The sequence below is a fragment of the Poecilia formosa genome, unplaced genomic scaffold, assembly GCF_000485575.1.
Source record: "Poecilia formosa unplaced genomic scaffold, Poecilia_formosa-5.1.2 Scaffold239, whole genome shotgun sequence".
NCBI lineage: Eukaryota > Metazoa > Chordata > Actinopteri > Cyprinodontiformes > Poeciliidae > Poecilia > Poecilia formosa.
In genome coordinates this window covers 420,181-440,413 of record NW_006800178.1, presented here as the reverse complement: position 1 = coordinate 440,413, position 20,233 = coordinate 420,181, and the positions used below count along the sequence as shown (strand labels likewise).

Sequence of the window (20,233 nt, the reverse complement as noted above, 5' to 3'; positions counted from 1 at the left end):
CACACACACACACACAGTGTATATTTATATTCTGTTGGTGTGTACATGTGTTGGGAGGAGTGGGTTTCTGGGTCAGGTTAGTGTTACTGCACTTTTAAAAGCTCCAGTCATAACAACTGGAGTCAACCTACACACACACACACACGCCACTCAACATAATGAACACTGCAAGTAAAATCCCAAAGAGACTGGATTAACAACCAGGATTTACTATACACACACAGAGGGACTCCAGCTCCTCAGTGTGTGTGTGTGTGTGTGTGTGTGTTAGTGTTTTGGGAATAAATCATCTGTTGCATCGATTCTGCTCAGAGATGAAAGTGATCATGTTGGACAGTGAGTTTCTCCAGGTTTCCTTCAGGCTCACAACTCAAAACAAGATTTGATGCAATGTTTGTGTTTTCAGCTACTGGATCAGGATACACACTGGATGCTGTGTGATTCACTTCCAGTCTCATGTTTGAAGCCTCACTTTGTCTCGTCCCAACATTATCACTGTGGCCAAAAAGCTCAGTCATTTCCAGTCCCGTCTGACCGTGTCCAGGAAGTGTTTGGCTTGGCCCTGCTGATGTTGAACTCCCTGATGTCCCAGGATCCTCCAGGTTCCAGCAGACTTTAATAATTGTGATTTTTTTAAATTTGATTTTAAAACCACAGCTGGTTTTAGAATCGATAAGACAGGCTGTCATTAAGCCAGAGTCTGGAGATGACATGTTGTGAATTGGTGCCATGTGATTAAACTCATGGTGAGGTTCAAAGTTTTGGACAAGAAGGACAGGAGAGACGCCATGGCTGTCCAGGAGGACAGGATAGTTGTTTGACTGTGCTATAAAATGGCACTATGTACCCTTTAAATTTTGGACATTTCAGGGAGCTTTCCAGATCTGGACTTGTGGTCCAACTGGGATCAACTCTAACCTCCGAATCAGGAATCAGGATCAAAGCATTGCCTCCGTTCAGCTGCGTTAGCTTAACCAGAGGTTGACTGAATCATCCTCCAGTCGGATTCCTGCTGAAACCCTTTGCTGCAGCAGAGTCTGCAGTCTTCCACTCATGCATGTGATTCAGTAAAGGGTAATGCTGCAGAATAAGAGGACGGGGCTCGGTGAAATGGACCGCCTTCGGCTCAATTTGCTCCTTTTTCTGGGTCACATTTTCGGCTCAAACAATCAAAGTAAAGCAAAGATTTGCTGGAACCACGTTGAAAGCTGCTCCCTCTTCTTGGTTTGCGATATGAAGCCTTGGACGCCAGTCAGAGCTCCGAGAGCCGATTGGGCGACGCGTTGCTCCTTCGATGTGCGGGAACATGACGGCTGACCTCCTCTGCTCTTCTTCACAGCTGGTCATCCGTGTTCATCTGTCAGACGAGAGCTCAAAGACCATGATGGTGGACGAGAGACAGACGGTCAGACAGGTACACCTTCTGCTCCTGCACCAGTAGAACCACCACTGATTCTTTTTTTGTTTGTTTGTTTGTTTTTATAAAGTTTGAGGTCAGGAATAGCTGTTTTCATTTTGTGGGGACATGGAGCTTTTTGTCCAAGACATCATATTGACATAATCCTCATCCCCATCTATGAAAAGCTTTTCTTCAAAGGTCTTACACTCATTTATCTAAAAAGTACCTTAAATATTTTAATCCCAGGTCTACTGATGGGGCTATTTATTTTTCTTTTTTTTGTATTTTATATATATATTTTTTATTTTCTCATAGACATATGGTGTCTTTATTAATGCCAGTCCCAAGCCTAATCTGAAGCCGGAGTAGTTTTGAGGTCAGTCCTCGGGTCAGTACCTGACTGTGTCTCCTGTTCTTCAGGTTCTGGACAGTCTGCTGGATAAATCTCACTGTGGTTACAGTCCAGACTGGTCCCTGGTGGAAACCATCACAGAGCTGCAGATGGGTGAGTGCACACCTCCACACAGACACAGTCACCTGAACAGTGACTGAATGTTCACACAGATGAGTTTGATCCAGCTGCTACAGACGAAAACTTGGATACTGCAGTGCCATCAACTTTATAGTATTGTCTCAAACATTTGTTATCAAAAGCTTTTGTGTACACAGAATGAAGGCACAGTAGTTCATCTTATTAAATTGTGGTAAGTAGTAGTGAAGGGAATCAGTTGGACCTGGAGTTGGCGGCTTTTGGACGCCTGGCATTAAACTGGTTTCCTGTTAGATCAGGACCTTTGAGCTGTACTTTTTTTTTTTCCCCCTGCAGGAAATAAGAGTAGCGGTTCTCTTCTTTTTAACCGTGCATGTCAACATTAAATTATATATTTTAAGTTTCAGTGCTGTCTTTGCAAAGCCAGACAAAGCTGAGGATATAAAGCAGTAAAATCGGCAGATATGCTTCATGTAGCTCCAGGTCACATTCCTCCTTTCCAATTTGTTTTGTCCAGTAGAATTCCATTACATCCATTTCGTATCTGCAAATCACTGTCAGTCGTTTCCTATGGAATTTTCATGAATTATGGAGATAAAATCTCATAATTACAATTACCATTATAATATGTTTAATTGTGTACTGTATTTTCAGACTTTGTATTGTGCTCGATTCCCATTAGCTTATGGTTGTTCCCCTGTTGTAGTGTTAATGTGATCCAGCCATTAGCTCAGTAATGTGTCGTTCTGATGTCAGCTATTATTTTTTGGAGTCTTTTCTTTTGGCAGATTATTAGTGCACTGTAGAACATGACTTTAAGTCCTCTGTTTGGTTTGAAACATTCCCCAGGTGGATACAAAGTGACTCGTGGTCAGTGTGAAATGTCCTTGTTTTTGTTCAGTTCTTGTCTTGGAGCAAAACAACCAGAACCTGGACAGGCTTAGTGGTAAAACAACCAGCACCGTTTCATGCTTCTCATTTTGTCTCCCGTCAGATTCATGGCTCTGTCTGGCCAGCCTTGGTCCTTATTGATTCTGGCTCTCGTTGATTTGTTTTTGGTCTACATCATAAATAAGTGTTGGTTCTAAAATCCTCATATGTTGTCATGAAATGCATATTTAAAACCTCTTTTTTGGATTGTTTTGGGCCTAAAACCTGACTCAAATCATGACGTGTTGGATGTGGGACTCACAAAAAATATGATTATTTTACAGAAGTTATTTCTTTTCAACATTGTCGCCTTTCAAACACTTTGTTCCTAAATTAACACTTTAGAATGAAACACTATAAAGTGTTACTTTGTCCTAGCAGCCTACGTAGTTCCAGTTTGGTACATTTCTCAAAAAGAGGAAAGAAAAATGTTTCTTTTTATTTTATTTTTACCTTATTCTGCTGTGAATGAAGTAACAGGATGCGACCCTGAACAAATAAGAACCATCTGTGTGAGAATAAGTAAGCAAACCTTTGCTGACTAATGGATTCAGGTCGTGGATTAGCATTAGCATCATTAGTTCAGTCGGCAGCAGAAGCTTCGGTGAAGCCATGAAGCCGTTACCTCCTTTTATAAGGCTGATGAGGGATTGTTGCGATGTGGTTCTGCCTCTTTAAAGGCGTTTTGAACTGGGGTCACATGTCTGCTGCTGGAGACTTCATGGCTTTGGCCTGTTTTGACTCGTTAGCGATGTGCTGTCTAAAAAAAAAAAAAACTGTGGCTAGCTAGGTTAGCATTGGTGATGTGAGTGATTCAGGTCAACACAGAGCAAGATGCATACTTTGTTCCTGTTGAACAAAGCTGACATGAAGCTCTTATTTGATCCTGTTTTGTAGTTTTTGTTTGCTGTTAGTTCCCTCCATAAACGTGTGGGAAGGTCAAGAAAGATGAACCAGGAAATTTATGGTTGCATCTCTTCCCAGGGAATTTTGAAAATATGACTAGGTAATTACGTTATTGGAAGACGTTATTAGCAAAATCTAAACACCAACTAGCCATATTGCGTGTGTGTTTGATGCTAATGTCGTAATAATCTTTTTTTTCTTCTGATTTTCACGTCTTGATGCACGTCTCCCTGTCTGCAGAACGGATCTTCGAGGACCACGAGAACCTGGTGGAGAACCTGCTGAACTGGACCAGAGACAGCCAGAACCGCCTCATGTTCACCGAGCGCATCGAGAAGTACGCCCTGTTCAAAAACCCACAGGTAAACAGAACACACACATCTGCCCGCACCTGGGAACCTGCTCCTCTTTTCTCACATGCTTCCCGTCTGCTGCAGAACTACTTACTGGGGCGGAAGGAGACGTGCGAGATGGCAGAGAGGAACAAAGAAGCTCTGCTAGAGGTGGGTTAGTTCGGCCTTCTTTGGATACACTCCCATGTTTTCCCACTTGAAAATCTTTAGGCAGAAACAGGAGAACTGACAGGAAAAGCTTCGATTTGCTTCCCAGGAGTGCTTCGGAGGCAGTTCGGTGTCTGTCCCTGAGATGGAGGGAGTGCTGTGGCTGAAAGAGGACGGCAAAAAGTCATGGAAGAAACGTTACTTTCTGCTCAGAGCATCTGGGATCTACTACGTCCCAAAGGGCAAGGCCAAGGTGTGTGACGGACGGAGGCTGGGTGGAGGGACCCTCTGTGTGTGTGGTAAAGCTGAAGCTCTCTGTTTGGCCTGTTTCCAGACGTCCAGGGACCTGGTGTGTTTCCTCCAGCTGGATCACGTCAATGTTTACCTGGGTCATGACTACAAGAGCAAGTACAAGGCTCCTACTGACTTCTGCATGGTGCTGAAGGTAAAATGTCCAAGTCATGGTCTACACCTGCCACCTACTGGTCAGAAACTGTCTTTACACTCCATACAGACCTGTTCAATGAATTGTATTATTACTTAAATTCATATTAGGAACTTTATCACTAAATGAACCACATTTAATTACACACAGACGGACATTTGAAATTTTATGTGTGTGTGTGTGTGTGTGTGTGTGTTTAGCACCCCCAGATCCAGAAGAAGTCTCAGTATATAAAGTACCTGTGCTGTGATGACATCAGAACTCTCCAACAATGGATCAACAGTATTCGCATTGCAAAGGTACTGATTGGATTACAGATGTAACATCTATATGCTGCGTCTCTAAGCTAGCTTACAGACTGGGAAGCCATCCACCTGTTACCTAGCAATAAGTTGACCTTATAGCTAAATTATATGAGGCGACTGGTTTTACTGGGCCCAGTTCACTTGGTCAGACCTTTCCACTTCCTGCTTTCACATCCATTCAATTCTGTAATGGCTGAAAACAAAAAGAATCAAGCAGCTCCAACAGCCTAGTCAAAGTCCACATCTCAGCAGGGCTGAAAAGCTTAATAAGTCTCTGCAGAAGAAACATCCACAAGCCTCAGTGAACTGAAAGCAGCATTGGACAGGAGAGTGGGGCGGTTCTAAGCTGTATGCGTGTGTGTTTGCCTGTGTGTGTGTGTGTGTGTGTGTGTGTGTGTTTGTCAGTACGGGAAGCAGCTGTACATCAACTTCCAGGAGGCCATGAGGAGGACAGAGGCCGCCTACGATTGGTCTTCCCTCTCTTCTTCTTCCATCAAGTCTGGCTCCAGCTCTTCCAGCCTCCCAGGTCTGTTCCAGATCCTTCAGTCTCAAACTCCAGTCCTCAGTCGCTGTCCTGCTACTTCAGGCTCCAACGTTAGCTTGTTAGCAGAGCTCTGTAGAGCGTGACTGCATGTTGACGAGGCAGAGTAGTCGTTTGAGTCAAGCCTGTAAAAGTGGCAGCAGTCCGGCCCTTGAGGAATGCAGTTTGAAACTGCTGGTTTAGTCCCGGTAAAGCCACGCTGTGCATCGTGACCTCATAGTGCCGCTGCTGTCGACTCAACCTCTGACCTCCTGCTGAATCCCACAGAGTCGCAGTCCAACCACTCCAGCCAATCAGACAGCGGCGTGTCAGAGCTGGCGTCATCCGGACACACCCGCTCCCAGAGTGTGGTCAGCTCCATCTTCTCTGACGCCTGGAGGAGAGGAACGCAAGGAGAGGTGTGAACACACACACACACACACACACACACACACACACACACACAAAATCAATCAATCATTTTTATTCTGTTCCCACAATTCCGTTCTGCTTTTCTATCAGCGCTTAAAGGTGAAAGGACGAATGATGGTTCCTCTCTGTGTGGGGGGAGGAGGAGGCAGTGGAGGTTAGACAGGAAGTGACGTAACAAGCATGTGAAGTCTTTAACAGCCTGTCTGTTTGGCGTTTGTGTTTGAAGTGAAGACACACTGGGAATGATGGGAAATCTGCAAATAAATAAAGGAAGAGGCAGAAATAAAGAGACTCTATTTACAAATACTTTATTAAGAATATTATAAAAGCTGCCGTACTGCAGAGAGTGTATAGCGAATAATGTTTTGCTGTCAGAATTCCCATATTCAAAAGCTGAGCATCAAATCCCAGCTGAACAGATGCATCATGGGACTAAAGCCAGCTCAGCGCGCCTGCCTCACTGCATTCCCACATGGATAATGAGCGTGTTGCTGCACGGCGTCTCTACTTCCAGATGCTTCAGTGAAACATCAGCGTCCAGATCTGTTCTCAGGAAACGTCAGCAGTTGGCCGTTTTCCACGCCAGGCGTTTGTTTGATGGCAGGATGTGTTTGGAATGGAACCGGGGAAGTGATGGCCCAGCTGGACCAGAGCTCAGCATGTCCTCTGCTCCGTCCTCACTTCCTGTATTAGCTTGTTGTTCTTTACGGCTCCTCTTGCTGAAACAGGATCTGTTTTCAGAACATCTCCTGTCTCTTAAATCAGGGCTGTCCAAACCTTTTCTACATCCAAGGGTTGAAAAATGAGTTCTAATTAATACCCGGAGAAATGCTATTGCATTTTTTTAAAGCTTTGAATTGTTACGCAAATAAACTAAACACGCAATATCTTAATGAAAAGAAGAAACAGTCTTATTTTTGTGAAATTTAGGGTGAAAATTCTCCAATTTTAAAGGGAAAAAAGGACAGAGAGAGCAGAAGTCATCAGTAGAAGTCTGCCTCTAGACCTGCAGAAAGAGGTCAAACTCATAACTCATTTTGATTTCAGGCCATATTAGGATCATGGACAGTCTCAAAGGTTGTTATAATATTAATATATATATTTTTAAAAAAGCTGTGTCTCCATTCAATGAGTACTTCTTAAAATGAAATGTTGCGCATCTTTTCACTTTGTAATTTTTATTTTTTGCAGTCATAATCACAGATTTTGCGGTGCTAATTTAGAAAGATTTGCAAGGAATTTTGAAATATTTGTGCTTAGGTATGACATTAAATGTGACTTGTTAATCGCCTCATCAGTCCCACCCAGACTATAATAAAGTACAGCTAAGCTAGCAGTGTAGCAGAAGTAAGAAATACTGCCACCTGCAGGTGGGAGTTGGCATCACTTGAATGCCAACTCAAGTGATGTTGAGTTGGCAACATCACTTGAGTTGCCAACTCAAGTGATGTTGGCAACTTGAGTTGCCAACATCACTTGAGTTGTTGGCAACTCAAGTGCCAACAACTCAAGTCATTTTTTTTACAGAAAAATGACTGTAATAATAGTCATTTTTCTGACTATTATTACAGAAAAATGCAATGGACTCCCCCCCAGGCCTTGACTTTAACACGTGTCTTGAAGGACACACTAATCTGGATTTCTGCTGAATGAAGACAGTAGGAGCGTTATTAACTGCTTATAACCTTTAATTATAAGCAAGGCACTTTGAATTTCCTTGTTGCTGAAAATGTGCTATATAAATAAAATTACCTTACCTTTAACCAGATCTTGTTCTCCTCTGTTTGGTTTGATGTCGGATTTCTTGCATCTCGTTTGTTTTTAGCAAATTGTACGTTTTATTGTCTTCCTCCACCCTCACCACTTCTCTTCCTCTGCCCACAGATGATGAAGATGGACCCCATCAGTAGGCCCATCCCTGTCCAGATCCCCAGCCTCTCCCCCCAGCCTCAGACTCCGCCTTCCCGGAGCAGCTACACCGATGGGCTCGTCCCGTCCGAGGACTCCTCCTCCTCTCCATCCCCGCCCTCGCCTCCTCCCCCCCCTCCACCCGCCGTGGCCAGTATGGGCCACCAGGGGGCACCTCCTTCCTCCTACGTGAAGTACAGCACTCTGGCTCGCCTGCAGAGCCAAAACCAGGCTAGAACGCAGCAGGCGGCCGGCGCCGGTACCACCCCCCTTCCCTTGCAGAACTACAACACCCTCCCAGCTTCTTACGGCACCTCCCCGCCGTCGCCCCCTCCTCCTCCACCACCTGTGGCACCGGCCCCTGGCTCGGCCATGGCTGCCCTAAAGTTCGGTCTGCCAAGCCCCAACTGTCTCCCGCCGCCGCCTCTGCCAGAGGAGGAGGCACTGGAGCCGCACAGCCTCCCACCCCCTCCTCCAGAGGGCCTGGATGCCAACGGGCTGCCCCCTCCTCCCCCTCCGGAGCCCCTCCCCAACCCCTGCCCCCAGCTCTCCAACGCAGGCCTGCAGCAGTTCCTGTCACAGAAGTTCCCCAACATGGTGTACGACTTCACCCCCGCAGCGCTGCAGGACGGTTCCCCCCCGCCCCCTCCACCTCCCACAGAACTCTCCCCCCCAGCATCACTACAAGTCCTCCGGCCTCTGTCTCCCAATGCCCCCCCACCCGCTCCTCCCAAAACCTTCTCCGGTGGATTCCCTCCTCTGACCGCCCCAAAACCGTCTGGCCCTTCCTCCCTCCCCATCGCCCTCTCCCCGGTGTCCCCCACCCAGCCGTTTTCTGGACACGGCCCTGTCAGGAAGCAGCAGAGCTTCTCAACGGGACACTCCCCGAATCAGCCCCCTCCCACACTGCCCAAGCAGCATAGCCTCTCCTCCAAGAACTTGGCCATCTCTCCCTCCTCCTCCTCCTCGTCCGTCTCCATCGCCGCGGCTACCTCCTCTTTGGTCAAACAGATTGTCAATCAGTTCCCAGGAAACACTTCCCCCCTGCCCCCCTCCAGCTCCGCTCCCCAGTCCCCTCCTGCAGTCAAGGCCAAACCAAAGTGGCAAATCGGGGGCGCCGCAGTGCCACAGTCACCTGAGTTCCCCCCGCCTCCCCCTGACAGCTCCTTAGGAGACTTTCCTCCTCCGCCCTCTTCCTCCTCCAAGTCGGGCTCCCCCATCAAGAAGTCTCCCTCGACCTCCTCCACGGGGTCCACCAAGCGTGGGCCTCCCCCAACCCCACAGAGGGCCTCCTCCATGAAAGACCCTCAGGAGGAGCGGCCCAAGAAGGTGGAGAGTCTGTTGAGTAAATTTAGCCAGGCCCCCCAGACGGGAACATCGTCGAGCTCCTCCTCAGCAACGGGATCTCCTTCCAAAGACTCCGTCTCCCTTCCGGCGCCGCTCCCTAAGCCGGGGAAGCTGAACCTGGCCAACCTGCCTCTGGTCATCCAGGGCCTGCAGAGCGGCCAGCAGCATCAGCCTGACTTCCCTTCGCCTCCTCCCCCGCCTCCTCCCTCCCAGCATCCTCACCTGGACTCATCAGCCGACTTTTTCCCTCCCCCGCCGACCGAATCGGAGCTCTTCCCTCCCCCGCCTCACCCCTCTGAGTTCCATCACCCTCCCAAGGTCGCCGTTGTGAACCCCCAGCCTCAGATGCAGCCTCCTCCACAGTCGGCAACATCCTCTTTCTCCTCGTCGTCATGGAAGCAAGGCTCACTGAAAAAGGGGGCGGTGCCGCCTCCGGCGATGAACCGGCGCAGTAGCAACACGGCTCAGTACGACACCACCATGTCACTGCCTCTCTCGCCTCCACCCCTGTCCCAAACCCCACCCCCCTCCCTCTCGTCCTACTCCTCCTCCTCCTCCCCCATCCCCCCTACCTCCCCAAAGTCAGCAGGGCCTGCCTCTCTGGCCTTCAAGCCTCACTTCCTGGAGGACCTGAACCGCACGCTGAAGAGGAAGTCAGTGTCGCGCCACGGCTCGCTCACCTCCTCCCACCTGATCCCCTCCTCCAAGATGGAGCCCGTGGGCACAATGGACGACATGGCGCTCCTGCCGCCTCCCCCCCCAGAGCTCCTGCCGCAACAGCATCAGCAGGGGGTCCGGGGACACTCCCACACCCTGTCGCGGCACCACGGGCGCTCCCAATCGGCCAAACATGGCAACATCTCAGGCTATGCAACGCTGCGGCGAGGCCCGCCTCCCGCCCCTCCCAAACGGGACCAAAGCACCAAACTGACCAGTGAGTGGTAGGAGGCGGTGACTCTGACTGTAGCTCATTGACCAATCAGGTCCCGTTGTTCCTGCGGAGAGGAAAAACACCTGTCTCTTCTCGGTCTCCTTCGGACTCTAAGCAAGTGGCGAAGCTACTCCTAATCTCAGATTAATCCTCATTATTCCCATGGTTACATGTTTAATCCAACATGAGTAACAATTTAAATATATAAATATGTATATGTATATAGTTAGCAAGACAGAAAATCACCCCTCCAGCTTTTTTTCACATCTGTGCAGCTTTGCATTGAAACATATGAAAGACTTGAAGTGACGTTTAGCTGCGATGTACCAGGTACTGCATGAACCGAGGAGTCAGGGGAAAGAACCACGGAGGAGGAAGGTCAATGATGATGATGTGTATAGAAGTGTATATTGTGAGGGGGGAAGTGTGTGTGTGTAGGGGAGGGGCAATCCTAGAGGGAGCATTGCCATTTCTTCCACCCTGTCTTTTTTTTTTGCGTGTTTTTTATATCAAATTATTTAATACTGGAAAAATATTGTAATAATTATTTTGAATTTTAAAAAGTGGAAGAGGAAAATGAGTGTGACTGGACATGTGACTGTTTTCTACGAGCACCTGCTTCACCAGGCTCCCACTTTCATTTGATCAAACCGCGTTTCGGCTGATCTGCTGGTTGGTGAGCCCTGACAGTTCCTCCCTCCCAAACCTGGATCGGTTTCCCACCATCAGACGGTTTTTGTTTGTTCACACCCTTTGAACTTTTTCACTGTTTTGTCATGTAACTACAACGGAGTATTAGGGCCATACTAATAAAACAAACAATTAAATTACAAGAATAAAGTTATATGTGTTTATTCTCTTAATACTATGACTTTATTTGAGTATTATTCTCGTAAATCTTTTCTTGTAATTTTATTTTTTTAATTATTTCCTTGGCATGGCCTCAATACTCCATCTTTTGTTACACACTGCAGCCTGTTCATTAGGATTTATTGTGGCAGACCAAGACACAGTAGTGAATAAATGGGAAATGGAAGGAAAACATGGTTTTCAGTATTGTCTCCGAATAAACCGGGTCAGTACATTGCAGAATTACATTTTGATTAATTCAGTAATGTTCTCCACCTTCTTCCTGTATTTTCCTTCATATTGCTCAGTCTGTCTATCCCAGCCCATTGACTTGCTTCCCTGATCCCACTGGAGAAAAACAACCCCACAGCATGATGCTGCCTACACCATGTTACATGATGTCTTCAGGATGATGTGCAGGACTGACGTATCCTTCTGCTTCTCATTTATGCATTCACTTGTGTAAAGTCCAATGTGACCATCTCAAGCGTGTTTTTGTAATGTTCACAATATGAAGCAGTTCAAGGGGTGTGAAAACTTTTGCAAGGTGCTGTTGATGTCAACCACATCCTGGGTTTCCAGAAGATTCCAGGGGTCGGGGCCCGGGGACAGGCTGGGATTAGTCCGAATGTTGAAATGTACAGGACAAACACTTTTTTTTTTTTTTTTTTTTTTTTTTTTTACGCGAGTTAGAAAATCTGCCGGTAAGGTCAGCCACTTTACCCCCCCCTGCGTCATTTCCCCCCTGCGTCATTTGGTAGTGTTGCACCAGTTCTTATGTCTTCCCTCCCCTCTGAGTGGGGCGGAGCCTGTTCCAAGCTGGGAGGCCGGATTCACCCCAGACAGGCTGCAGTAACCCAAACCAACAGCTAGAGGCAGATTACAGCGAGTGGCAGAGCAAGCAGGCAGCCAGAGGCTCAACATCTGCCAGAAAGATGTGAACTGGTGCCAGCGCCTCTGCCGCTGCAGTCCAACTCTGGCTGAGCTCCACCACCAGCTCCACCTGGTGGCAGTTTTCTGCTTCACAGATCCATCACTAGTTGGTTAGTTTTAGCGTGTAGCAGCTCTAGAAATGCCCTGGGAACAAGTGCCTGGAAACAAACAGCTCTCTCTGCTGGCAGGAGTGTGGAATCATCACATTCCAGCTGAGGACACGCCCCTCTGGATGCTGAGGACACGCCCCTCTGGATGCTGAGGACACACCTGAACCAGCTAAGCATCACCTTTAAGTGACTGTGACCTTTAGGGAGAGAAGATCTGTGTTAGACTGCAGGGTCACACGAATCTCAAGTGTGGCTCAAAGGCAACTTCCTTGTTTGTTACCCTGAACCGTTTCCAGGGAAACAGCTCTGTTTCCGTTACTCCATCTTCAGGACAGGAAGCCGACGATAAACACGTCTGAAGGGATTATCTGACCCTGAAAACGGACCTGGAGATGACAGTAAAACGCTGACTGGAATTATAACTCTGGAGCCACAAGAGGGCGCTATTGTGGCCTAAAAAATATATAAAATATGTATTTTATATATTTTTCTATATATTATCCATTGAGAAAAAGCCCAGAATATGACACAATAATTTAAAATCCCCCAGAAAACAACAAAACAAGGTTAAAACTGCTGAAAAAAAAAATAAAGATTTTTTTAAGGGGAATACTTTCTTAATTTAAGCAGTTTAAAAGACCATAACCCATCAGAATTAAACTCTTTTAGACCAAAACTCAAAAGAACTTCTGACATCTTTAGTTATTTACACAAAAGGTGAATCTTATTTATTGGATATAGTGGAGAAATAGCTGAACACTTTGAACCGAGCTGCCTTGATTTAAGGGAAGCATTTGGATCAGAGCCGGAGCAGAACCTCCGGGTCTGATCCGGGTTAGGGATCCTCAGTGACACTGTGACCCCGTACTGATCCACGTCCCTCTGTTCTGTCGGTTTAATCACACCTAGTTCCCTTCGTTTGGTTTAAAAAAACAAACAAAAAAACGCAGAACCTGGTGCCAGAAATCCCACTGAGCTGAAAGTCAGGAGAAACGTTCCGGGTTGTTCCATGGACGGTTCAGATGAAGGTTTTCTGTTCTTTAATCTTCCTGCTGCACACAGCTGACCCCGCTTCAGAATGATCCTGCATGACACCAACACCACCAAAACAAGAGCACAGAAGCCAAAAACGTCGACTTACTGCCCCAGTTTAAACCCTTTATGTGCAATTTTCTTTACGAGTTAATTTATTTCCAGGGTTTAGAAGGTTTTCTGTCAGACCTGCTCTGATGTCAGGCAGCGGACTTCCTCTGAGAAGAGCTTCTGATGGACTGAAAGGAAAACATACACCTGGCACATGCAGTGGTGCGTTCAGGTGACTGCCAACACCAACACAGTTCTAAACTGTCAGGCGTCTCGTTTGAGGACACAAGGCAGAACGGCCTGCTGCTGCTGCTGGTGTGAAACCTGCTGATGCATTTCAAATAAAGGAGGAAAAAGTCAAAGAACTGAGTCATGTTGAGTTTTTATGCACATTCACTTCAATTCTTTCATGTTTGAGTTGCAGAAAGGGAGCATATTTCAAAGCATTTTTTTTTTACATTAATGAGAACGAAAGCCCACAATCCAGTGTCTTAGAAAATTAGAATATTATAAAAAATAAATAAAAAACAAGTTATGGTTATAAAAGCTGGCTTTGCTGTATTCAATCATATCAGTGGATAGTTGAGTGGATGGAAAAAGTGGGCAAGAAAAGAGGCACCAACCACCTGGATGACTGCTGCCTTCAGAGGATTGTTGAGCAAAATCCATTCAACTTAAAGGCAATTCACCAGGAGTCAGAGTAGACTGATGGGAAACTTAAAAAGTTCACTCTACAATATTACTTCATGAATATAGAAGTAATTTTTAAGTCGAGTCATGCAATGGTGGTTTCTTCATCTCCATTAAAGTATCGAATAAAAAAAAACAAAAAAACAACAGCAGTAGTGGTGGGTACGCCGGTAGAAAAATGTCGGCATTTAAACATCTGATGTGACCCTGAGCATCAGTTCCACAGCAGACTCTCCGTCTGCTGACCTCAGGCCCGTCATGTTGAGTGACTGGATTAATGAGGTTCTGCAGGTAGTACGGGCTCCTCGGTGTGCCACTCCCCAAGGCTACTGCAGCCTTTAAACATAACGCCACGATCACTCCACGTTTTGCTCCATCCATCCATCGAGTTCGATCAGCTTCCCTGTCTGATGAAGAGAAACACCACCAACCTCAAAACAAGAACAGCTGATGCATCACAGGATGCGTTCAAGTTCACAACAGTTTCTGGGAGATCAGAGCTCTGAAGATGAGGAGAGTATTTAATAAATACAGACCAACTCTTGAGTTAGATGTTACACAAATGAATGAAGTGCAACAGTCTGTTGTGTTAATAATCTTTAATAGTCACATAATCTCTGTACAAATACAAACATTAAATTACAGGAAGCGGTTTGTTCAGCTGAATGTTTCCGAAGGTCCACTCAGTAAATGGAACCAAGCAGAAAACCAGAACCTCTCTGCAGCACCGGGGGGTCCAGAGTCGCTGCAGCGCGTCGAGCAAGGCAGAATGAACGCTGTGGAATGACGGCGAGCCAGGAGTGGACTGCTGGGTGTCGGGTCGGGCTCAGCAGTTGATCCCCAGGCCGGTCCAGTGGTCCGGCACCATCAGGAAGTATTTATCCATGGCCTCGCAGAAGCGAGCCCTGTACAGCTCTGGTGAAACCACGGTGGGCATCTTCCCTGCAGAGCAAATCCAGAAGCTCACCAAGAACATCCAAGAACTTTGCTCAGAAGAAACGGAACAGATTAGACCCATCATGTTTCAAACACTTTTTTTTTCTTTTGCCTTAAAATCTTAAAGTACTGATGCTGTACTAAACCTCCATTTATTTTATTTTATTATGCATTTAGTTTATGAACTAAATATTTAGCTTGAACCCAAGCTAAATATTTCTATCTAGCAAGCTAAATATTAACTAAACATTTGGCTAGCTAATTAAATAAGCTAGCTAAATTTATCCAGACATTCATATTGTATATGAGGCCCGTCACGGTTTGGTTCCACCACTGCTAAAAGACTTTTCCTTTTGCAAACCAATTACAGTTAAACTAAACTACAGGAGCAGTTGGTGTGAGAGACTGTAAAATACCATTTAGGTAAAGTTATTTCAATCCGTTGTCATTTTCTCTTTGGGTTTCAGACTATTGCTTTATTGTTTCATGAAGTCATTTTGTAGCAATGCTTACTGTCTTGAATATGTTTTAAATGAACTAAAGTTTTACATGTTTTTTTTCCTTACGGGTGTCACTTATTCTTCTGATAAATATTTACTTTAAGTTACACAATACACTGAAATCTGTTAAATCACAGATCATGAATGTTATGAATGCTAATTGTAACTTTGTTTTTTTTTATCCTTCCTATGAACCTGCTAGGAAACTACAGATTCAAATTAGCCGGTCTGGCTAAATCTGGCTAATGATGATGAAGTGTCTCCTTTATGAAATAAATAAAATTAAAATGTTTTGCAACTGTGACACCAGATGAACACAACTTTGAAGAATGAAGCCTCGTTTTTTCCTGTTAGGTTTGTGCTGTAATCTGGTGCAGCGCATCAAATGATTGCTTTTATGTTTGAGCTGTACATTATTCCTTTCCAAATAAAGTCTATTACTTCTAAATAACCCAAATTGTTGCTGTTAACTTTTGACTAACTACAAACGGCGCCCCATGAGCGTGACAGAAGATCTGCCTGATGAAGTACCTTGGCCTCCCAGAATTCCAGTGGATTTGACGACCATCTCCAGTTTCTTGTCCCAGGTAAATGTCCTGATGTAATCTGGAGCAGACGGCAGAGGAAGCACTGTCAGCACTCAGCTTCTGACCCACAACACAGAGGCCTCCACACTCACCTATGATCCCCACCACCAGCTGGTCAGTGGCGTCGTCCCGCCCCACCAGCAGGGAGTAATCGATGATGAGGTGGCTGGACAGGAAGTAGGCGTCGCTGTGGATGGCCGCCCTGAGGATGGCCTTGCAGTGGGAGCGGATGTAGAGCGGGTTGTCATGGATCAGCTTCAGGAGGTTCTCGTCCAGCAGAACCACCTCGCAGCTCTCCTTCCCGGAGTCCGTCTTCACGTTTCGATTCCTCAGAGAGCCTTTCAGGTCGAACACCTACAGGAAACCTCAGCGGTCAGGAACTTCATATAGAGGGCTGAAGGGACACTGAAGAAAATAAACAAAAAAGTACTCTCTCTCTCTCTCTCACACACACACACACCAGACTACGGAGCCCCCTAAAGGACATGGGGGTTGGGGGGAATGTATTTTGCGTTTCTTCGCAAGACTGAAAGTCTTTCTTACGGTGGCCACCGTACCTTCTGCTATAATATAAGGTTTTTCCATGCATGTTAGTATCTCATTTGTGAGATATCCGAAGGTTTATATCTTTTTCTTTGGGATAGAAATCCACCACAAACCTATTTGCAAAATGTAAAGGCAACATAGATCAAACATGGGCTTTCCATCCCCTTTAAGACATAAACCAAAACTTTCTATATGTAGGGAAAAAAAAGTACATCCAAATTACTTGGACTGTTTCTGAGTCATTATCACAGGGTAATAAAGTAATTGGATAGTTTTGATTGTCTCTTTGTGTTGGTAATAAAGGGCCGTTTCATCTCAGCCTTACACAGACAGACATGAACATGTGTGAATAAATCGATTTTCAATCAGTTTTTTGCACCAAAGAGCTATAAAACAAACACATTTTCTGAGAGATATTAACATTACTAACATGCATGGAAAATCCTTATGAGAACCTTATATAAAAGCAGGAAGTATGGTGGCCACCATAAGGAAGACTTTCAGTATGTCCCCTAGGAGGCTCCATACCACACACTGCCTGGCGCACACAAGATGGTCTTTATTTTTTTCTTCAATGTCCCTTTAGGGGCCCCGTACGTTCAGCAGTACTCAGAACACAACCCAGCTGTGAGCTGACCCACCTGAGCCATTTTGCGGCCGTAGAAGAGGTTCTCCATGACCAGCAGGTCCAGTTTCTTCTCGGCGTTGTTCTGGGAGTTCTTGTATCCGATCCGGTAAACTCCCAGGATCTTGGCCAGCACAGTCGGCCGCTGCGGACCAAACCTGGTTAAACGTTGAACCGCTTCGAGCTGACAAACAGGAACGGGAGCTGCTGGCGTACCTTCTGCTGCACAGCTCCAGTGATGTAGGTGAAGTAGTGCGGAGCAAAGTCCAGGAAGGACTGGACCTCCAGCCGGGGCATCTGCTTCAGGATGAAGCGGTCGTCTGGAGGAGACAAGGCAACGGGAGTTTGAATTTTAAACCAAAGACCTGAGCAGATGGAGCAGCCTTCCAGAGACTTCCTGTCTAACCTTCAGTGGCGTAGAAGACGGCTCCGGACTTCCCTCCCCGGGCCTGCCAGTTCACACAGTGGGACAGCGAGCGGACAAAGTCCTCCTCGCTGCTCTCCATGATCTCCTCACGCATCCTGTGGAACTCCTCGGCGTAGTAGATCCGACAGTAGAACTTGGCGTTGGCGTCTGAGAACTCTGGGCAGGAAATGACAAATGCTGAGATCTAACAGGAAGTGTGATCCGAGCCCAGAGAAGTGATGTCCTCGTAGCATCTACATCTGTTAGATCATAGAGCTGGATTTGATTCAGCTGATAAGCAGCACTTTGTTGATTTACATCAGCTTACCATCTGTTTTTACTTTTCTTAAATTTATCCAAGAATGTATTTCAAATCCAGATATTTGATTCTGTTTGTCCCAGAGAAATTCAGAGACTCACGGAGCTCGATGTGTGGGTTCACCGTCTGTTTCTTCTGCTTATCTGCTGAATCGGCATCCTCTGAAAATGGGTGGGGGGGAAAAAAAACCAGAAAGCTTAAAGAATTTTCCCATCTGTCAGTCTGCAGTGAAATGCTGCTTTTGCTTCGTTGGAACGTGTGGATCCGTACTGAGAGGCTCGCCGTCGGCGCTGCTGCGACTCTGCTGCGCCGCCAGAGAATCGCTGGGCCTCGCAGGGCTGCTCTTCACCCGACTCTCCGCACTGCACACACCCAGAGGAACCAGAGGTCAGACCTGCTGACTCAGCGTTCTGAGACGCGCTGACATTTAGTCATTTAGACTAAATATCATCTAGAAAAACTATTTCAGGCAGTTTGTTGTATCAAACTTTTGTTCAGCCACCGGAATGAGATGTTGCGATTGTTTCTGCGGCACTAATTTAGAAATTTTTTAAGGACTTTTTATGATATTTGTGCTAGTGAATGACGTTAAATGTGACTTTTTATCAAACACGATATGGGGATTCAACTCGACATCAAGTAAGGCTGAGGCAGTAGTCTTTTAAACTCAATGTTTCTGGCCAATTTTGAGAAAAATTTACAGTAAAAAAAAAACTGAGAAAACTGTGGGAATCTGTAGATTTTGTGTGAACTGGAGGGACTTAGTCATGTAACTTGGAGTTTAGAGGGCCACATAAAAAGCTACAGCGGGCCACATTTGGCCCACGGGCCTTGTGTTTGACGGCCGAAGCCGTTCACATAACATGAAAGCCGAGTACCTGGCAGGCTGCTGAGCGTCGTCCCCGGCTGCGCTGGACGACTTGGACAGGTCGTCCAGCGCCGTTTTGTACTCTTTGCAGCTGGGGGACAACAGAACCGAACAGCAGGTCAGCAACTCTGAGGTGGAGCAATCAAAGGGTAAAGGGGGTGAAAGGTCACCTGAGAGCGAAGGCGATGATGGAGCTCGGCTCACGCTCGCACACGGCGATTGGCACCCGCTCGTGTTCGTACATCAGGTAATGTTTATCTGGATCACTGAAACACACACACACACCGCCATCTCATTAAGCACTTCTCTATTAACTGCAGGGTTCACACACATTTCGATTCCAAAACGGCACATTTTACAAGAGATCAAATCTCATTCTTGTCCATTTTTATAGCAAAAATACAAAGTTCACAGTGGATATACAAAAAGATGGATGTCTGAACCCCTCTTCCAGCTCAGGAACCGACTCTGATACGACACTTACAACGGGATAGGGATGGGGTTGTAACTGTTGCCGGGCAGAAAGTTGGCCAGGATGGCTTTCATGGTGGATTTCTCCTTCACCTGGCTGTCAGTGGAGCCCAGCAGGTGGCTTTCAAACACATCTGGAAGGCCACAGATTCAAAACATGAAGAGCAGAAGCAGAAATGATAAAGAGAATGTGCAGGTCAGAGTGAATCTGTGAACCTTCTGGGATGCTGACAGAGTCCGGTTCACTGAAACTGGGTCCAGTTGTGGTGGAATCAGCTCCGGGGTCTCCAGGTGACGGAAGCAGGGACGAGGTGGTTGAGGGCAGTGGGCACAGGTGGCGGTCCTCTGATGAGAGAAAAACAGCAGCTTCACACAAAACACCACCTGCAGGAAACCTTTTATTAGGACAAAGAATGTGGAGGTTATTTGAACCCACCTTTCTCCCCATTCTGGACCACAGGGGACGGGTTCCGAGGGGAGGAGTCCAGAGCGCTCTGTATAGCACAAAAACATGGAGGATTAGCAGCCAAAACACTGCAGCTGCCCACACTGGACAGGAAGCTCATGAGGGTCGGTCAGCTGAATAACACATGGTCTCATTTCAGATGCTTCCTGTCCGGTTCAGAAGGGAAGTGAGGAACCAGAGAGCTGGAATATGAAATACTACAACAAAATAAAAACTAGCTAGCTCGGTCAGGAAAAACTACAAAAAATGGTTCATTCCTTAATAATCAGCTTTTTCGTCAAACTATAGGAAACTGGATGCTTTCCAAGGTTAGAAGACACAGAGAGGCGTGAGCAGCATTTCTACATCTCAGCACAAACTTCTGTGCTGCTAACCAGGCCTGATGGCTACAGCAGCTAGTGGTGTCTGAGCACAGCAGCGACGCCCACCTTGGTGTCGTCAGTGGTGTTGGGTCGGTGTCTGCCTGGACTCGGCGGGACAGACAGACGCTTCCTGCCCTTCTCCTGCTGGAACAGGTCCTGGAGTCTGCAGGAGAGAAAAAAAAAAACAATCAGGAGTTTTAATGAAGCACAAGATGCTTCAGTGTTTTTTTCTTGGGGCGCGGTCATAATCTGTGACGGCTACCAGGCTGAATAAGGCCTGTGCAGTTTCAGGTCAGACTGGTTTTATTTTTTTATTGAACTGTTTGAAATTTAAATTTCCACTCCAGTGAATACTGGTAAATGCACTAA

At 46.4% G+C, this 20,233-nt stretch overlaps 2 protein-coding genes across 7 annotated transcripts in view; one reads left to right on the top strand and one right to left on the bottom strand.

Annotated features, from left to right (window-relative positions):
* Window positions 1–940: 940 nt before the first annotated feature.
* On the top strand, window positions 941–10,922 carry LOC103149944 (ras-associated and pleckstrin homology domains-containing protein 1-like). The gene is made up of 10 exons (XM_007569333.2): window positions 941–1,414; window positions 1,820–1,904; window positions 3,966–4,087; window positions 4,163–4,228; window positions 4,335–4,478; window positions 4,560–4,670; window positions 4,871–4,969; window positions 5,381–5,501; window positions 5,784–5,914; window positions 7,812–10,922. The coding sequence occupies exons 1-10, from the start codon at window positions 1,295–1,297 to the stop codon at window positions 10,125–10,127; spliced, it is 3,315 nt and encodes a 1,104-aa protein (XP_007569395.2). The 5' UTR covers window positions 941–1,294; the 3' UTR covers window positions 10,128–10,922.
* A 3,438-nt stretch (window positions 10,923–14,360) lies between these two features.
* The window catches only part of pikfyve (phosphoinositide kinase, FYVE finger containing), a 29,708-nt gene continuing 23,835 nt past the window's right edge, over window positions 14,361–20,233 (bottom strand). For all 6 annotated transcript variants that reach the window (XM_016680317.1, XM_016680314.1, XM_016680316.1 and 3 more), the window contains 14 exons: window positions 19,931–20,027; window positions 19,473–19,530; window positions 19,253–19,381; window positions 19,050–19,170; window positions 18,736–18,831; window positions 18,576–18,656; window positions 17,968–18,059; window positions 17,799–17,858; window positions 17,379–17,555; window positions 17,189–17,292; window positions 16,989–17,117; window positions 15,894–16,155; window positions 15,746–15,820; window positions 14,361–14,720 (listed from right to left, as the gene is read on the bottom strand). In XM_016680317.1, the coding sequence (XP_016535803.1) occupies window positions 14,605–14,720; window positions 15,746–15,820; window positions 15,894–16,155; window positions 16,989–17,117; window positions 17,189–17,292; window positions 17,379–17,555; window positions 17,799–17,858; window positions 17,968–18,059; window positions 18,576–18,656; window positions 18,736–18,831; window positions 19,050–19,170; window positions 19,253–19,381; window positions 19,473–19,530; window positions 19,931–20,027 (1,597 nt within the window). In that variant the 3' untranslated portion in view covers window positions 14,361–14,604. The remainder of the gene's footprint in view (window positions 14,721–15,745; window positions 15,821–15,893; window positions 16,156–16,988; window positions 17,118–17,188; window positions 17,293–17,378; window positions 17,556–17,798; window positions 17,859–17,967; window positions 18,060–18,575; window positions 18,657–18,735; window positions 18,832–19,049; window positions 19,171–19,252; window positions 19,382–19,472; window positions 19,531–19,930; window positions 20,028–20,233) is intronic.

Coding starts and splice junctions, on each gene's coding strand:
- LOC103149944 (XM_007569333.2), top strand. CDS start 1,295: ATGTGCGGGAACATGACGGCTGACCTCCTCTGCTCTTCTTCACAGCTG. Junction 4,479..4,559: donor TCCCAAAGGGCAAGGCCAAG/GTGTGTGACGGA, acceptor GCCTGTTTCCAG/ACGTCCAGGGACCTGGTGTG. Junction 5,502..5,783: donor CAGCTCTTCCAGCCTCCCAG/GTCTGTTCCAGA, acceptor TGAATCCCACAG/AGTCGCAGTCCAACCACTCC.